The sequence below is a fragment of the Rhinoraja longicauda genome, chromosome 15 (genome assembly GCF_053455715.1).
Source record: "Rhinoraja longicauda isolate Sanriku21f chromosome 15, sRhiLon1.1, whole genome shotgun sequence".
In the NCBI taxonomy this organism is placed as follows: domain Eukaryota; kingdom Metazoa; phylum Chordata; class Chondrichthyes; order Rajiformes; family Arhynchobatidae; genus Rhinoraja; species Rhinoraja longicauda.
In genome coordinates this window covers 26,463,111-26,483,189 of record NC_135967.1, presented here as the reverse complement: position 1 = coordinate 26,483,189, position 20,079 = coordinate 26,463,111, and the positions used below count along the sequence as shown (strand labels likewise).

The following is a 20,079-nucleotide window of genomic DNA, read 5'->3' as shown; positions in this document are numbered from 1 at the left end:
CATTCAGGCTGAATGAAGTGGCTTTGAATATGTTGCACTTCACTGTCTCAAGGCAATCCTAAAGTTGACTCTCATGCTCCTCAGACCAATGCTGTAGTATTCTTTTTGTTGGTGCCTCACACTACAATCTCTGACTGAAAGCTGGCAGTGGCAGCACAGACAGATGGTCAGACTGACTGAAATGAGGGCAAGGATTGGAGCGATGGGCACACTTGATGGTGGTGTGGCAGTGGTCATGAGTCATGGGGTAGGAGACTTGCTGATGGTATTTGTGGAGTATGTTCTTGAAGTTTGCTTGATTGAAGTCACCGTTGAAGATGAACACGGGATCAGGTTTTACTGTCTCAAGAGAGTTGGCGACCAAGTCTAATTTTTCCGGTGCAACCTTGGTGTTGGCTTGGGGAGATATGTAGAACACTGACCAGTACAGCAGAAGTTTTCAAACAGGCTGAACAATACTGGATAAAGAAAAGGGAATAAAAAAACAATTTTTGAAACAAAAACATATGGATGCGCATGAAAGGTTAGGAAATCAATGCGGGAACTAAAAATACGGATTAAAATGGAATGCTCCTTGAAAGAGCTACCAATGTTTTTCTTTTAGGTTGCATTGATGATGTGATCAGGAACCTTGTTGTCTGGCCTGGGAGCAATGAATGACAGACTCAGTTGGCTTATTGTAGCTTTTGTTCGGAGGATATGTCCGATGATGCGTCCACATCCTGTGCACTAGCACACGTGTTACTGCTGAGAATGAAGTTTTCCCATTAGCTACCATTAATATGAAGCGATGCACTTCAGTAATGCCTTCGAGGCTCGCATTCTAGTCTGTTCATGCTTCTGCCCCAAGCATGCGAAAGGCGAAAATTATCTACCTTTGGAACATGGACCCACAGTAGCCCGAAAGCATCACCAGGAACAGTCAATAAGATTCCACTGCTCTGAGTTGAAGTCTTAAAAATATAATTTGAAATATGTTTTGAAGGACTGAGCAGGTTGTTTATTACAGCAAAATGCTGACATTGCAAAAGTAACAATACCCCAATGATACAGAAATAAATAATTCAAGTTACAAATTATAACTAAATAGGAGTCACTCTATGACTATGACTCATACAACGCAGGCAGGTGGGAATAATGTAGCTGGGACATGGTGTGGGCAAGCTGGGCCGAAGGGCCTGTTTCCAGGTTGTATCACTCTATGACTCTATGACTATGACTAGGCGAATAGATTTAGATTTAGAGATACAGCGCGGAAACAGGCCCTTCGGCCCACCGAGTCCGTGCCGCCCAGCCATCCCCGCACATTAACACTATCCTACACACACTAGGGAAATTTTTTACATTTACCCAGTCAATTAACCTACATACCTGCACGTCTTTGGAGTGTGGGAGGAAACCGAAGATCTCGGAGAAAACCCACGCAGGTCTCGGGGAGAACGTACAAACTCCGTACAGACGGCGCCCGTAGTCAGGATCGAACCTGAGTCTCTGGCGCTGCATTCGCTGTAAGGCAGCAACTCTACCGCTGCGCCACCATGCCGCCCCTAATATACTGGGCACATACTAGTATGCAAATATACTAGGCAGGAATAGCCATTGTAGCCATTTTGTTGCAAAGTCCAATATATATCTTTAAAAGTGAATTCATTTTTATTCTGAAACTAGGATGCTCGTTACTCATTTTAATTCCATTTTACAGTTGAAAAATAAATGCATGAATTTTTTTGTGTTTTTGTCAGGTTTTATCAGGTTTTTATCAATATTCCCCGATCTCAGTTATCAGTTCATTCCAGCTCTTCCCAGCCCACTCTTCCTTCTTACCACAACCAACATCATCCATGGAAAAAAGCTAGCAGCAAACTTACAAACCGGAAGCAGCTCCTGACACTGGGCTCCACATTGCTTCCTCCAAATGATGCTACTTCCCCAAGCTGGCGGGGGATCTGAATGGCTTCATGTAGGAGAAGGCTGAGGTGCCGCTGATCACACAGGTTGGTTGAGCTGCTCACTTGCTTGTACAAGTCTATGGAGGGAAATAATATTAAGTTGATTGTTAGAGATTGATCAGAGATTGATAGATTGATTCTTGATAAGTATGGGTGCCAGTGGTTATGGGGAGAAGGCAGGAGAATGTGGTAGAGAGGGAAAGATAGATCAGCCATGATAGAATGGCAGAGTAGACTTGATGGGCCGAATGGCCTAATTCTGCTCCTAACATTAATGAACTTATGATTATATAAATGAAGCAATTAACCTCAGCAATGTAATGTCTCTTCAGGAGAGCGGTGGAGGGAAGAAAAATAATCAAACCTAGATTAATGTAGTTCCTTTGAGTAATACAAAGTGTTCTGAAGCATTAACAGCTATTGAACTACTAAAGAGTAGTTATTGTTGCAATATGTGGAGATGGGGCAACTCCAATTGGAACATTGTGAATGGTGGATGGCACTTTGTGCAAATGCATTTTAATTGTCATTAATGATGCAACATTTCACTTTTTGAAATGTTCACATTAAGTATAATTTTAATTCTTTGCTCCAGTCGGTCATCTCATTAGTGTCAGATCACTGGTTGATGGAGGAAGTTATAGCTTAACATCTGAAATGCTTCTCAGTACATTCGATCTTTCTTCTTTGCAGGTAATTATATCAACTAAGGTGAAGGGTATCTGTATAAGTACTGGGATCACTTTCACACTTTTCCCACCTAATACCATGGAAGTCATGTATAATGTGCAGTAACGCAGAAAACATTCTCTTATACTTCCTAATTGAACATCACACGGCAAGTTGTGTGGATCAGGTGCGGCATTAATCCCCTCTGTGCCTCATCAACTCTCACAGGAAAGTAACAGCTTATTTCAGAAGGAGAGAAAACTTAGTATCCAGTTAAATTTGGGATATTGCTTTAGTTAGATGCAGGGTGAAAAACTTACTTTCAATCCCAATATGTACCTTGACTGCACAAGAATTAATTCCAGTGCACAACATAGACCATTCCAACATCAGACAAGTTGCTGCCTCTTTCTGACACTGCATGTTTTTGCTAGTTGATTATATAATATAAATGTGCTTTCTGCCTAGCAAGAGCAATTTTAACAATTCCAAACACTATTTGTTCTAAGATGTTATGTCTGTCAAATGAAAAGAAATATTAACCCCACCTGCCCTAAATTCTCCCTTTTCCCTCATAGGGTGTACTTACAGTTTGGTAAGTGACCATCTTTAAAATGATGTTATTTATACTTCAATTGTTTTCTCTCTTCTCTTTTTCACCCTATTCTTAAATTAAGATGCTTGGATACCTCCTCTTAAATCTTTACCAAAACTGTATTCTAACCAGCCTTCAAAATAGATCCATGTCTCCTGATCCTTGAGGAATCAGCATCTGTGATAATGTTCATTCCTCCTTGACTACCGAGTGCCGGAATTTAAAATTCTGCTACAGAGCTCCAAATGTGAGTTGGCTGCATCACACCAGAAAATCCTATATGAATTTGTGATGCTTTTTCTAATTAACTACTTCTGATTATTTTGCAGTAGAAATTACATTCTGCTCATGTTTTTATTTGGCACAAATATTTGCATATTGAATCTAAACTGATTTAATGCCTGTCACATCACTTTATTTCACTGTAAAGGAAAGGCTTGCACTCTGCTCAACACCATATCCCAACTTGCATGATCCACTGCAGAGTAACGTTTGGAGTGGACTTATTTGCTCTGCAGTTAAGGTTGAATGCCATTTTTCATGTAGAATGATCCTGTGAACAGCAGGAAGATAAGTTTTCTTTGCGTAGCTTGTTGCTCTTCTTTGGAGCATGCAATTACATTTTTAACATGCACCAGAATAGCTGAAATGAAGCTAAGCTGATGGCAGTGTATTGAACAAGCAGTAGTCTGAGATATTTTGGGAAGCGGTGATAAGATGTTAATAAACCCAAGCCTTCTTCCCTTCCATCTTTGTGTCTAATATTTACATTGATATTTCTCTTCCACTTCTGCATTGCACAACGTGATAATTCCAGTTTTGAAGGACAATGCTCGAATCTTGCCATTGCGACTACTGGAGAGGATTGAAAGAACAAGATAAATCAATATAAGAAACTAAGACAAAATGCACTTAAAAACATTTGAACGAAGTGAAAACTTTAGTTTAGTTTAGTTTAGATAAACAGCATGATAAAGGCCCTTTGGTCACATGCACTAACACTATCCTACACACACACCAGGGACAATTTTTACCGAAGTTAATTAACCTACAAACCCATGCAGGTCACGGGGAGAATGTACAAACTCTGTACAGTACAGCAACCATAGTCAGGATCGAACCCAAGTCTCTGGTGCTGTAAGGCAGCAATGCTACTGCAGCGCCACCGTGCCGCCCTACTTGTTTGCATTTTTCAGCACTGATAATGTCTTTGAGGTCTTCAAATCAGAAATGCTTACAAATCAAGTTCTAAATGAATTTTCACTGCTTATTTCTCTCTACTTACTCTATCATTCCATAGATGCGAGCTATCTGATTCAAGGCCGATTAGCATGAGCTGTGATAATAAGTGGTGCCAGTGTTTCTCTCTGTTGCAAACATCACAGTGTAGGCCTGTGCCTGCATCACCCCATATTCACACGATGCTGGTCAGCAGTCAGGAAAATCTAACACGCTTCTGCCTATTAGCCCCCAGGCTCTATATTCTGATTCAGGACACCACCCACTGCACGCACTGAGAGACAGATCTGTAGTCAAATTTGAAAACATCTGGATATTTATAGCTCATTGTAATTGAATTATTGAGGTTCTATGATATGTCAGATGAGATGTAATAGAATTCAGTTCTCCATCTGCAGAAAACTAACCCCAAGGATAGTTCACATATGTCTCATGCAAATTAATGTTTCCTATTTAAAATTCAGGAATAAAAATAACCTTCATTACAATTCATGCGTGACTTTTAAATTTGTTCTCCTGTTACTGAGGCTTCCGTTGCATGGCGCACAGACATAAACTGGTAGTTACAAGTCCCAGCATACAGATTCTGCACAGCTGACTGCAAACCGAGGTGTTTTCTGTGGTTGAGTGGAATATTCAGCATAGGAAGCCCAAGGTCACTGATAGCGTTTTATCCAATGGAAAACAAGCTTAGTTGGCCAGAACTTAATGTTCAGGGGATATATTCATAAGTACAAAGTTATTGTTGCCTTCCTTTCTTAATAACTCTTAGTTAGATATTCAAATGCAAAACGCTGTTTTTAATCAGTTACACAATTGAAAAATTATCCATACTGGAATGTGTTCCAGATGTCAACTTCTCCGCATCGGCGAGGCCAAACGCAGGCTCAGAGTTCGTTTCGCTTAAAACCTTTGCTCAGTCCGCCTTAATCAACCTGATCTCCCAGTGGCTCAGCACTTCAACTCCTCCTCCCACTCCCAGTCCCAGTCTGACCTGGCTGTCATGGACCTCCTCCATTGTCATAGTGAGGCCCAGTGCAAATTGGAGGAACAGCATCTCATATTTCGCTTGGGCAGTTTACACCCCAGCGGTATGAACATTGACTTCTCCAACTACAGATCGCTCCTCTGTCCCTCTCTTTCCCCTCCCCCTTCCCAGTTCTCCCATTGTCTTTCTGTCTGCTACTACATCCTATCTTTATCCCGCCCCCTCCCTTGACATCAGTCTGAAGAAGGGACTCGACCCGAAATGTCACCCATTCCTTCTCTCCTGAAATGCCGCCTGACCCGCTAAGTTACTCCAGCATTTTGTGTCTACCTTCATACTGGAATGTGGCTCGATTATAATAACCTCAATCACATTGAACATTCAATTGTGAACTTCAGGCCTCTGCATCAGGGTACATAGAATGTTGTCATTTCCTATGCAATAATCTACTTGTCCCAGATACAGACCTCTGTTCCATGGTCCTCCCAGTACAGGAATGGACTGGAACCCCTATTAGGCAAGTATCTTCCTCATTTCCATGCTTCTGGCTGCATTTGCATTGCACAACTTCCATCCCCACTACAGATTGTACTGGTGCCCGTGGCTGCCCTTCTCACCCCTTCAACCATAGGGATGCTAAAGGCTCCCAACTACTTCTTCCCACCATCTCACATCTACCAGGGCGATAATGCAGGCCATGATGCTCCCCACCACTCTCGCACCTCCAACATTATAGATATAGGCCCTGATTCTACCCTCCATTCACCATCCTACATTCAATAGATCCACATGAATGAGAAAAGATCTATTTGAAACTCACAAAATTCTTCCATTGCTCAAAAGGCCGTGTAGGGAGAATATTTGCCCTGGGTGAGGATTCTAGAATCATCTCTCAAATGCAGTCTCAAATGAGCAGTAAGTGAGTTAGAACAAACATGGAGACAAATGTCTTCATGCAGAGGGTGGTGGGTCTTTGGAGTTCTCTGCCATGGAGGGCTATTGGGCTTCACTCACTGATTTCTGGATACTTAGGGAGTAATGGGATATGAGGATAGTGCTGAAAATGATAGTGAGGGAGATCAGCCATGAACTTGAAGAATGGTAGAGCGGATGCTGAAGGCCCAGATGACCTGGTCCTGCTATTCCTTAATTTCTTACATTATCCCATCCCTCCCTAGCAGTTATTACACAGTCTTCAATGCCTTCCCACCATTCATAGGCCACACCACAGGCTTGATCAGGACTATAATCTTTGGTCATCTTGACTGATCTTGACTGGCCTTGGAACTGAGTATAGGGCACACATTTTCATTTATGAAGGTTTAGTTTAGTTTAGTTTAGTTTAGTTTAGAGATATGGCGCAGAAACAGGCCCTTCGGCCCACCAAGTCCGCACCAACCAGCATTCCCACATGCTAACATTATCCTACACACGCTAGGGACAATTCACAGTTATACAAAGACAATTAACCTACAAACCCGTACGTCTTTGGAGTGTGGGAGGAAACTGAAGATCTTGGAGAAAACCTACGCAGAAAACCAACTGAAGATCTTGGTGAAAACACACAAAGTCCGTACCGACAGCACACTTTGTCAGGATCGAACCTGGGTCTCTGGTGCTGTAAGGCAGCAATTCTACTGCTGCACCACCGTGCTGCCCTTATCCATCTTGGTGTGCGACAAAAGTTCACCATGCCCATTTAACACGTGCGTTTGGAAGCAATCTAATTTTTTTGGTTCTTCTCTCTATTTATCTTATATTTTGTTGCCGTTTTTGTCTCTTGGCTAAAATTGAAAAGTTGTGCGAGGAAGTCGTTTTGATTCCAAGTCAACACCACTCCAGTCAGGTGTAGCATGATTAATTCATGAAGTCATGTTGATTCTGCACCTCATCATCAGAAATAGCTTGGAACCAAGCTATTTCTGGACTTGTTCTCCACAAACCAGAACAATTCCTGTTATATCGTTTCAATCCTTGAACACTAGCTCTTACACTATGCCAGTCTAATATTTCACTTGGCAAATATGCCATCACCAACTTAATAACCAATTATAGACAAATTTCAGAGTAAAGTTGCAGTTATTGGAAATTGAATTGAGACACTCAAAACTTGCCATGTGTTATTCTTAGTGCAACTGAAGGAATCCATCAGCCTGTCATTTTGGGCAGGTATCCATTGTGAAGGGCAGCATGTCAGCTACCAGAATTAACAAGCAAGCCAGCGCTGGGAGTAACCTGCACTTTTCCATACAAGAGGGCGGCACGGTGGCGTAGTAGTCTAGCTGCTGCCTTACAGCTCCAGATACCCGAGTTTGAGTCCGACTAGGGGGGCTATCTGTATGGAGTTTGTATGTTCTCTCCATGACTGCGTGGGTTTTCTCCGGGAGCTCTGGTTTCCTCCCACACGCCAAAGACCTACAGGTTTGTAGGTTAATTTACTTCAGTAAAAATTGTAAATTGTCCCTAGTATGTAGGATAGTGTTAGTACGGGGACCGGTGTGGACTCGGTGAGCTGAAGGGCCTGCTTCTGCGCTGTATCTCTAAATTAAAACTAAACTAAACTAAACTCAGCTCTGGCTTCCTTCGCTGGTGCGGGGCTGAGTAGTGACACTGTTTCCCACACTACTGCCTCTGGCTGCAGCTGCTCCTGCGCTGCACATGCAGGGTTTTCACTGTGTGCAGTGATGCAGCAAGTTCCTGACTCTGGACTGCTGAGGCGTAATCACAGCAGTCCCATCGGAATGAGTGGGAGAAAGACAATGCCGGGGGAAAGTTAAGTGGAACGTAAAAAAAATAATTCAGTTATTTTTTATGTTCTGGTTGTTCTTAAGCCTGTTAATAAAAAGAGTATATTATTTTAAGTGTATAAAAAGAGTATATTATTTCAACATCCCAAATGTTGCTGAAAGAAAAATGTTTGGAAGTTTTAAGAACTATTAAGTGTGGTGGTGTTGAGGCATTCGGTGAGTGCAGTAGGTGAACTGTGTTAATTCAGCTTCTTCCACTCTGTAGTCTACCTCAAGATGTACCTGGGGCCCATACAGCAATAAACAACATGACCCAGGCATTGGGGCAAGTGATTTTAGGGCAACAGAAGATCTGCCCAGTATTTTACATTTACCATAAGCATATAATGCCAACAATGTGATGTGCTATATTCTGCGCTCTATCTTCATAAAGAGTAGATGGTATGAACAGAGGTACAATTAAAACCTACGTGTCGTAAACATTGAGAAGCCAGTTAAGACACATATCCACAGAAAGAGGCACGTTTATAATGATCCCACGCTCATGCTCGAGGTGATCGTACATCGCAGTGAGGCACTGGATAATTTCCAGAACATCGATTGTCTGGTCGCTTTGCAGTAGTTTGTATTGACTGAAGATATCCGAGGCACTGCTTATGCTTAACAGGTCCACTAATACAGAATAAAGTAAAGGGAGGAAAGAAAACAACATGAAGTATTCTATTAATGCAATATTCTTACTTTCAAGATATAAGTCATCCCGTTAGAAGGAATTTATCTGAGGTATTTAGTTCTGGAGTTTTATTGAGTTAACATGCCTTTTGCTTTTTGGATTCATTGCTCTGCTCTTTTATAATCTCTGTAGGGTATTCACAGATAACCTAGAGAGAGTGGTTGTAAAGGGAAGACTTTGGTTTGTGGTGCAGCCACAAAGGACAATTCCACCACTCATCTTAGTATTCTTCACCAGATGCCACTGAGTAAAATGAGCAATATCTGTTCACCAGCCTTGGTTATATCCTCAAAAACATCAATAGAAGTGAAAACAATCAGTACAATAAAATGGACTGTTATGTGACAATCTCCTCATCTTGACACTGACAAGAAACAATGAATGCTTGTGGTCCATCAAGTTTTCATCTGTTCTCAATGGGCACTGAGCAAGCCCCATTGTCTGATAAAACACGAGCCCAGTGCTAAATATGTTGGTGGTGTCAGAATGTCCCTGCATTGTGGGGTTGACTTCCAAATATGGACGGAAAATTAGACAAAGTTATAAATTAGATAGGTGGGGTCAATTCAAAGGGGGGGGGCTTAGAAATGTCATGACAAAGCAGGTTGTGACTTAAATTCAATTTAATTTTATCAAGTCTCAATATGGTTTCAATAAATTATAGATGTGACTCCATGGCAACTGGAGACGGATGTACAGTGGTTCCTGTCAACAAAGAAAGCCGAGGCTTTGAAATGACCCAGATGTACTTACAGCGAAGTGCCTTCTGCACACGCCTCAGCTTCATGGCAGTTCTATAAGCTGAGAATTTGATGTTATTTAGAGCAGCTAGAAGGAAATTGGAAAAGAAAAAGATATACATCAACTTACCACTGAGAGGGGAAATGAATTTATAAATTGATTTTACAACCTACCGCCCACTTGCAAAACCCGACCCTCATCAGTTCCTCACCAAGCGCTGGGAGCGCAATCTTCTAGTCAGTGCATTCGTGGACGACTTCCCCTTTCATCAATCCGGGCATCACTGAGACTTCTCAATGCTCTGGCATTGCTGTAGTGAATGAGCTCTGACTGACAGACCAGGGAATGAAAGAAGTAACCGAATCAGTCTGAAACTGGGGTTTGAGGGTGGTTTAGGATTAGAGCTATTTGGAATGAGATCTGGAGTTTGGGGTGTGGTCCTTACTATGTCCCTGGCAGAAAACTAGAATTGATGAGAAGCATTTATGATAGGAACCAGAGACAGTGGAGATCTGAAGGCAAACTGTTTTCCACATATAAAGTTGGAAGTAATTTTACTCATTCGGTTCTGGATAGAGTCATAGAGTCATACAGCTTGAAAAAAAGGCCATTCTGTCCAAATTCATCTTTGCCTACCGAGATGATCCATCTAAGCTAGATGCATTTAGTATTGAGATTGAAATATATGTTGAGATTTATGAGGCAGTGGGAAGAGAGTGATGCATTTTTATAAAATGGTAAAACAGGCTGGGAAGTCAATTCTTGTAAAACATTTTTTGGATATACCATTCCTCTCAGGTAGCTGACATGGAAATCGCATGGGAGGTTTAAACATTACCTACGTAGCGAGCTCGGAGGCAGTCATGTTATTTTCCCGTGTACTGACAATGAACAAGAGGGATGAGGTTAGATGGAGGCTCGGTTGAGGGTTCAGCTAGCCCCTGGTAAACAGCAAGCAGAGCACAGTGTAGCTATAAACTATCAGCGGGCATCCAATGGTGGGCATCCATTGAGATGATCAAGCCCAATAATTCATTTGGCTTGGGGTTAAATTTTGCTTGTGAAGGACCTTGGCACATCTTCTTAAAAGTATGCTACAAATAGAAGCAATTCTTGTTTTTGTAACCATACATAAACGTATTGAATGATTAAGTGTTGCATTTCCACTAGGGAGTAAGTAGTAAGATAGGGAAAAGGATTTGGAAAATCATATTGCACCAGTAGATATCCGTAACCATCAGCAACAGCAATGAGCAGTTGATTTACATTTCTGCTTATCACAAAGATTTTCAACTAATGTCAGATTCACAGAATGTGCAGGAAGCCTTACCCAGTGACAGGTACAATTCAGTCATCTTTGGGTGATCCCAGCATGTGGTCTGCCCCTGGTGACTGCAATGAGAGAACAAACACATTAACATATGCTGCCTTTTAAAATCTGTACACATCTCAGAAAAATAAAGTAAAAGTAAATTATTACTGCGACTTTCAATTGTATATAGGATGTATGAACTGAAAATCTTGCTTTTTGGGTTGGACGAACAATAGTTATTTTTCACAAGGATGACAAAGGTCAGTAATTCACCTTCAGTTGTAACTCATGCCAATCACATTCAGTTGGCGCTGCAGAATAAATATATTCTGATGAGTTGTTGATCATTAACCTATAGGAATGCCACTACTAAAGAAGGCCTAGTCCCACTGAAAGAAAGACACAAAAGGCTGGAGTAACTCAGCAGGTCAGACAGCATCTCTGGAGAACATGGATATGTGACGTCCTGGGTCGGGACTCTACTTCAGACTCTTTCCACTCGGCCTGGTTCTACTGCACAATGCAGCTGCAAACTATCAGTGAGCCAATGGTGGACATGCACAATACACCCCAATGGCAGAACAATACTCCCAAGCCCAAAGGCATCATTGCCAAATCCAATGCACCATGGTGGCCTAGATCAGTTAACTTGGCAGCTAACATACACAGGCAATTGGAAACATTTGATAAAGAGTGTTGGCATATACATCACTTGGCAATTGGAAGAAGTGTACAACAGGTACCTGGTCCATTGATGTCCATTTTATAATCACTAAAATGTAAAACTGTAAAATTAGTACATGATTCAGTTTCATAATAGGCAATGCACTGAACCATGGTGAGTTAAGGGTTGAGGTTGGGGTGGGGTGGGGTGGTAAGGGGGGCGGAGGAAGAGTGTGTTGAGGGTTTAGGGTGGGGGTGGGTGGGGGGGTGTCATGAGTTGGTGGGGCAGTGGCAGGGAGAAATTAATTCAACATATCACACTGTATGGGCTAAAAGCTACTTAGAAGGGTACATTTTCTGACTAAATCAGAAATGAAATAATGAAATCATGTCCTGATACTACTATCTAATGCTAGATATTGATCACTGTTCAGGTCTTGAGCAATGGCTGCAGGCTCTAGTATTGTAGGAAGCAACAGAAGCTGACAAAAACTCATGAATAAAAGTACAATATGTGCATACATCCCTGAAAAACATTCATTCACAATTTCTCCCCTGATCCTCATTCTCACTTATTTGCATGCAAATTACTTTTACAACTGGAATAAGATAGTTTACCATGAAAACCCAGCATTAACCAGGCCAGCTCTCATTTTGCATTCTTTGTGAGCTTGACATTTTAATGAGGCTCAGAATTCAAGATTAATCTTTACCTCTGCTCTAATGTCAATTTTGGAACAGGCTTTCTGGTGGAAAAATAAAATTAAAAGGGAAATTGTGACATTTAAAAAAGTGTGATTTTGAAAACGTGTAATCTTCAACTTGGCAACGTGTAATCTCCAACAAATGGTTACTACCCTGTACTCTGTGAAATTGTTTTAAAAATAAGCTTGAAGATTCTAAGCAGGTTCTCCCACAATGGAAAAAGTAAAACAACAGTATTTAATAAGTTGGATGTCCCTGCTGTATCTTCCCAACATTTCCTATTTTTACTTCTGATTTTACAGATTTTCTTTTCATAATCTCTGTGCAAGAGAATCTCCAACTGAGAGTGAAGTAAATTCTTCATGATGGTCCACTTCGGCAGAGTGCCAGAATAAAACACCAATAATTGTACATTATTCACCATATAAAGGAGTTAAGGAAAGAGCTCTAAGGTTTATCGGAGAGTTGTAGATCAGTAAACTGAGAACAAGGGCAACTTAAAAAGCAGCGGACAGTCTTTAACAGGGGCCCTTGCCATATGTGACTTTTAACATTCAATTGGTTCAATCTACAGTGATACAAACACATTCACAAATTCAGCATTAGTGAGACTTTAACCTGCTATGTTTTGTACCGTCTGTACAGCAGGCAGTGAAGAAAGCCAATGGAATGTTGGCCTTCATAACAAGAGGAGTTGAATTATAGGAGCAAAGAGGTCCTTCTGCTGTTGTACAGGGCCCAGGTGAGACCGCACCTGGAGTACTGTGTGCAATTTTGGTCTCCAAATTTGAGGAAGGATATTCTTGCTATTGAGGGCGTGCAGCGTAGGTTTACTTGGTTAATTCCCAGAATGGCGGGTCTGTCATATGTTGAAAGACTGGAGCGACTAGGCTTGTATACACTGGAATTTAGAAGGATGAGAGGGGATCTGATCGAAACGTATAAGATTATTAAGGGGTTGGACACGTTAGAGGCAGGAAACATGTTCCCAATGTTGGGGGAGTCCAGAACGAGGGGCCACAGTTTAAGAATAAGGGGTAGGCCATTTAGAATGGAGATGAGGAAAAACTTTTTCAGTCAGAGAGTTGTGAATCTGTGGAATTCTCTGCCTCAGAAGGCAGTGGAGGCCAATTCTCTGAATGCATTCAAGAGAGAGCTCGATAGAGCTCTTAAGGATAGTGGAGTCAGGGGGTATGGGGAGAAGGCAGGAAGGGGGTACTGATTGAGAATGATCAGCCATGATCACATTGAATGGCGGTGCTGGCTCGAAGGGCCGAATGACCTACTCCTGCACCTATTGTCTATTGTCGATTGTCATATGTTATTTTACATATAGCTCACCAACAATGCATATATATCCCATATGTGCAATATTATCTACCCTGCCTCTGAGATCCTTTCATTAAACAACCGGTGAAAATGCACATGGACAAGGAAGAACAGTCCCTCTGTGCTAATGGAATAATTTATGGTATTCTAGGATGAAAGGTTGCACACTCATTATTTATTCATTAATGGCATGTGCAAGTAACTGAAAGTGCAGATATTTCTTGATCATTCCAGGTTTCTGAGAATGACTGTCTTCTTGACTGTCTTCTTAAGAATCAACTACATTGGTGGATTTGGAGTCACACATGAGCTAGACCAGGTGATGATGGTTGATTCCCTTCCCTGGAAGATATCAGTGGATCATATGGCTTTTTGTGATAATCCAGTAGTTTCACAGTTATTACTGAGATCAGCCTTATTAAAAAAAAATCAAATTTAAATTCCTCAGGTACCACAGTAAGATTCCAAGTCATTCAGAACTGCTAGCCGAGGAACTATCAGGGTGAACTTCCCTCTCCACAAATAAAAGCAAACCTTGGCCCCACTGCTCTTTACCTCATTTGCGATCTCACTTTTACTTTTAGTCTTGAATGTACTGCCCTTTTCAAGAAAATCCCCCCAAATATAGTATTAAAATATGTTATTAAATCATAATGAGTTAGAAGATAAGTGGGCAGGAACTATTTTGTCCCATGTAGATCCTATTACTGGTGAATTAATGGAATATTTTGAGGTTTGGGGTATTGAAAGGTGAGCCATTCACTGTAGAAACCCAAGCCTTTGACCTGGTCTTGTAGCCATTTTGGGCAATCTCATATATTCAAGAGTCAAGAGTATTTTATTGTATATGTTCTAGAATGAAATTCTTACTTACAACTTGTAAACCATAGATGACCCAAAGCTCTGCTGTTATGTGCTACCCTGCACTTTCCGAATAACCCATCATCCTGGTTCTTCATCCCACATTGACTCCAAGTGAAGCAAAGCCTTGATTTAAAAATTAACACCTTTTTTCAAATATCCCAATGAACGCACTGGGTTTTACTCAAAGCTAACGGCACTGTTCTAACTTTGGCATATGTATCTCCTAATTTGGACCATGTCAAAGGCTGCTCTGCTTCCAACCGTCATGATCTTCACTCTGGAATTCTTGACCCCTCTACCTCACTGTCACCTTTAAGATGCTCAAGAAAATATACTTTTTGGAGCAAACATAGAATACCCAACCATGATCTTCTTATAGGGTGAAGTTTCAAACTTTATAGGTTGCATTCCTATGAAAGGCCTCAGATGACTTTGCTGCGTTAAAGATGCTGTAAAGTACCAGGGCATTGTTGTTGCTGCACATGGATCAACGTGGCTCATCATTTACTCTCCTCTCTTCTAAATTCTGTCGATTAGAATCAGTATGTTTACAATCCTCTCTGTCCTATTTAATCACATTTGGTCCCATTTTGTTTTAATTTATTTTAATCTGAAGTGAACCATTGGATGAATAAGGAACCAAATGAAAATTTGCCAGATACTATGTAGAGAAAATTAAACTGCCTGCAACTTGCCCGTTCTGCAGCACATCACAGCAGTTTTGTATCTGCTCAAGAACATCTCAAAATCCACGACTATTGAAATGTATATCTCTTGCTATTCATCAACCCTTCCAACAAGAAGGATTTTAGTCAAGCTATCTCTTCCAATACAGTGAATCCCCGTACCACTTTTCTCCCAGTGCAAATGTACAATTAGCTACAAAATATACAATTAGCTCTTTTGGTGTTTGATTCACACCGTGCAAGAGAGCCAGCATATGCAATGAGCATTAAGAAACAATCAGTTTGTACATTAGTGCTGAAACGATGGGTGTTTATTTTTGTCCATGGGCTTTAGATTTAGATTTAGATTTAGAGATACAGCGCAGAAACAGGCCCTTCGACCCACCGGGTCCGTGCCGCCCAGCGATCCCCGCACATTAACACTATCCGACACCCACTAGGGACAATTTTTACATTTGCCCAGTCAATTAACCTACAAACCTGTACGTCTTTGGAGTGTGGGAGGAAACCGAAGATCTCGGAGAAAACCCACGCAGGTCACGAGGAGAACGTACAAACTCCGTACAGATGGCACCCGCAGTCAGGATCGAACCTGAGTCTCCGCAGCTGCATTCACTGTAAGGCAGCAACTCTACCGCTGTGCCACCGGGCCGCCCCAGAAATGTAAAATCTCTGAAGAAAGTACTCACTTTTGAACTGCTTTTGATATTAAACAAAATGTGAGCTTGTGGATAAATGCTACCTCTAATGCACTTACCTGGCATTACATATTAGTTTGTTAATGGCTTGTTAAACATTAATGGTAGTTGTGCACATTTATGGCAGACATATTTCATATTTGTATCATGTTAAATTCTTTGATTTAAAATTAATGTTAAGATACAAGAGAATGCAGGCATTCGTGGAAAACTGACCTCAGCTGCCATGTGGTTGATAAAAGTACTTTTGCATTGAAATATTTCACAGTATTTATGCAGTTTTGAGGATCAGTAGCTCAAGGTGAGACCAGATGAACTGGGAGTGACCATGTTCACGAGTTCTTCACAGCAGAACTGGAGAGGCTCATCCTCATTTGCATTCCTTGAATGCAAGGTGCCTTTAGTTTTATCTTTTGCTTTAATGCAGGGAATGCTTCCACTCTTATTCAGAGAGAAGCTATTACTCCCTGAATATTAGTATCCATTTAATGTTGCTTTCTGCATGAACAATGACCATTTCATTGGCTTAGGGGTAGAAAAGCAATTATTCAAATGTTTGATATGTAATTTGGCTTCGTAAGGGAGGATGTTTAAAATATATATATATATATACTTTTTTTCAGGATCTGAACATCGCTGGCAATGACTGCCCATCTCTAATGCCCATTAGAAGGTACTGGTGAGCTATCTTTTCAAAATACTGGTGAAGGTACTTCCACAGGGCCAAACAACAGAGAGTCCCAGAATAGACCCAGTAACAATGAAGGATTGATGGATTGACAATATATTTGGAAGTCTGGATGGTGTGTGACTTGAAGAGCAACCGGCCGGTAATGGCGTTTCTATGTACATGCTCATCTTGTCTTTCTTACAGTAGAGGCTGCAGGTTTGGTAGATGCTGTCGGAGTAGCCTAAGCAAGTAATTGCAGTGCAGTTTGTAGATTTTACACACTCTTGTCACTGTGTGCCTGTGGTGGAGGCATAAATATTTATGGTGGTGAATGCGATGTCAATTAAGCAAGCTATTTTGTCCTCGAGGTTATTGAGATTCTTGAGAGTTGTTGGAGTGGCATTCAACCAGACAAGTGGAGAGTATTCCATCACCCTGCCTACTTGTGTCTTGTCTGCTATTTATCTGCCCAATCAGTTTTGTGGCTATTTAGTAAGGTTCATGCTAATAGTGCAAGGAATCTTTACATCTTGACGGAGGAAACCAAACATTCTTGTCAATCCACTGCCCTGTATTTCAACTTTAGTGTACATCAAGAGTGCCAACAATAAAATTGATTGTTTTGAAAGTGTTTACTGTGTTAAAAATGCGATTAGCAACTATACAATACAATTACATTGAGTACTTTAAAAAACAGCTGCTCAGCTGTAACTACCATGACTTCATTGTGATCATGTTTAAATGTTGGGGAAGTCTTTGGCATAAGAATGGCAGTGGGGTATGCAAGATGGTGAAAAGTGAAGAGAATGGCGAATAGAGAAGAAGGTGGGAGTGGATGAGGATTAAAAGTGGAAAATTGGGATAAGAAGAGAAAAAAAAAGATTAAAATGTAAAAATCAAGTTGCTGGAGGAATTTGGAGAGACAGGTACCATCTATGGAGGGAAATGGACAGAGAACATTTCTGTAGTTAATCAGGGATTGTACTTATATATGGCAATAGTCTTCTGATCTTTATGCAAAAAAAGAATGTCACTGTACCTTGGTACATGTGATGATAAAGAACCATTGAACATTGAACATTGCTCAAGATTCCAGCATTTGCAGTCACTTGGGTCTCTAAATTAAAATGTAAATTGGTTGAGGGACCAGCAATTTTTTAAAGCATGTCTCATTTTGCCAAAACAAAAAGCAATCATGATTACAACTTGAAAGGTATGTCAAAATGTAAAATTTCTGAAGAAAGTACTCACTTTTGAACTGCTTTTGATATTAAACAAAAAGCAAATTATATACATGTAACACCATAACAACCGTAATGGAAGCACACAATTTATTACAACAGAATTTATTCATATGGTGCCTACAGTGCAATAAAATGTTCCAAGGTTTTTCACAACAAAACTATCAAACTATAGGACATTGTGACAGACCAGAGGGATGTAGACTAATACAGCATGGAACCAAGGTCTTCAGCCCATTTTGTCCATGCTGGCCAAGATGCCTAACTAAGCTAGGGTGACAAAATATTTCATAGAGAAGTAGGCTTGATGATTGTCTTAAAGAAAGAATAAGCATTTAATGGGGCGGGAAGGTGTGGGGTTGTTTCTTCTGAAAGTGCAGTGTTGCAGCAGGTAGTGCTGCTGATTCATAGCTCCAGTGACCCAAGATCAATCCTCATTTCTGCCGCTGATTTTTGAAGTTTACACGTGTGACCATGGCTACTTGGGCTTCCTTCCACATTTCAAATATATGTTGGTTGGTAGAATAATTGGCTACCATAAATTAATCTGTGTGTAGGTTAGTGGTTGGAAAATTAACGAGAATTAATGGGGATGTGAGAGAAAGTTGGGTACATAGAAATGGGATCGTTGGGATTGCTTGGAGGACCAGTACAGAATTGATGGATCAACACAATGCCTCCTTCTATGTAGAAGGAGATATGAGAAATATAAGCCAGCTAAGTGGGTTTATAAAACCACACAATGGGGATGAAGGAAAAACAAAGAGAAGGCTGGCATATCATTTTAATCTGTGTAATTAGTAGATGAGGAGTCACGGAAACTATATTTAGGAATGATGTCTGGAAAGCCATATTTTACGCAGAATGTGTGGAATAAACTACCGTTTAGAATACTGGAGTTGAAAACCTTGGAATAGTCAACAAAACCACCTGGCACCATATTGGAATAATTTTATGATCTTCATGATATGAATTAAGATAAACTAAATTAGTTTTTTCCTCTATACTTATTGTGTGAGATAAAATAAAGTGTTGGACAGAAAAAAAACATTAGATTTTCCACCAACACTAAACACAACAGTCAAAAATTGATTGAGTAAAAAAATGGGGGAAAATGATATCTCTTGGTTAAAAAGAACCAAATGGTTTTAGTTCATTCATGTAAATTTTCTCTGACATTGAAATCCAGGGACAGAATGGAATACCAAAATAATTATGGGGCTGAGGATGACACACAGGTTTGCAACTACAAAAGGATGGTTTCTGTCATTGTTTGAAACCAAACCAGACCATTCTTAACCTTAGTATCTTATTTGACCCGTGGGTGATCTTTTCGACAATCTCCATTTCTGATCCGGTGCCTGCCCATGTCTTTTCTGTTAAATGCATTTTTTTTTTCAGTTCTTGTTTTAAAATACTATAACGTCAAATTCTTGCCTCTTTTCTACACAGCCTCCTATATTTGAATGTCTCCCTTGTGTCTCAATGATCAGAGTTATCTGTAGTATTTAAGTAGAAACCTGTACATCTTTGGAGTGTGAGAGGAAACTGGAGATCCCGGGGAAAACCCATGCAGGTCACGGGGAGAACGTACAAACTCTGTACAGACAGCACACCTAGTCGGGATTGAACCCGGGTCTCTGGCGCTGTAAGGCAGCAACTCTACCGCTGCACCACCATGATGCCCCTATTAATACTACATGGCCTCTTGGTTTCAGGCTTGGATAAAGGTGACCTCTGCTATCTGGATAGGCAAAACCAACAATATGACCACCAGCATTTCTGAAGTCCCGTTCAGGCCCCACACCATCCTCACTAAAATACTTTAGGTTTAGGTTTATTATTGTCACATGAAAAGTTTTGTTTTTTGCATGCTATCCAAATATATCAGATATACCATAGTCTGAAGAAGGGTTTCGACCCAGAACGTCACCCATTCCTTCTCTCCCGAGATGCTGCCTGACCCGCTGAGTTGCTCCAGCATTTTGTGTCTACCTTCCATATAAAGATATGATCAGTTCAATAGGTGGTATATCTGATCTGTTTGTATTGCATGCACAACAAAGCTTTGCACTGTACCACAGCCAGCTCCGTTCATTGAAACACATAATAGACATAGGAAGCACATAATTTTCTTCATTTTCATAGTTAGAAAAACCAGAACACAACCTAAAACCCATTGCAGGAATACAATCACCACATGGCTCAAGAGATCCCTGTTGTATCTTCATTTGGGAACTAGGTATAACA

General features: G+C 40.8%; 1 protein-coding gene across 5 annotated transcripts in view; it reads right to left on the bottom strand.

The window, feature by feature from the left end:
• The window catches only part of drp2 (dystrophin related protein 2), a 299,384-nt gene that overhangs the window by 42,935 nt on the left and 236,370 nt on the right, over positions 1-20,079 (bottom strand). For all 5 annotated transcript variants that reach the window (XM_078412317.1, XM_078412319.1, XM_078412320.1 and 2 more), the window contains 5 exons: positions 10,992-11,053; positions 9,674-9,748; positions 8,658-8,859; positions 3,983-4,068; positions 1,869-2,026 (listed from right to left, as the gene is read on the bottom strand). In XM_078412317.1, the coding sequence (XP_078268443.1) occupies positions 1,869-2,026; positions 3,983-4,068; positions 8,658-8,859; positions 9,674-9,748; positions 10,992-11,053 (583 nt within the window). The remainder of the gene's footprint in view (positions 1-1,868; positions 2,027-3,982; positions 4,069-8,657; positions 8,860-9,673; positions 9,749-10,991; positions 11,054-20,079) is intronic.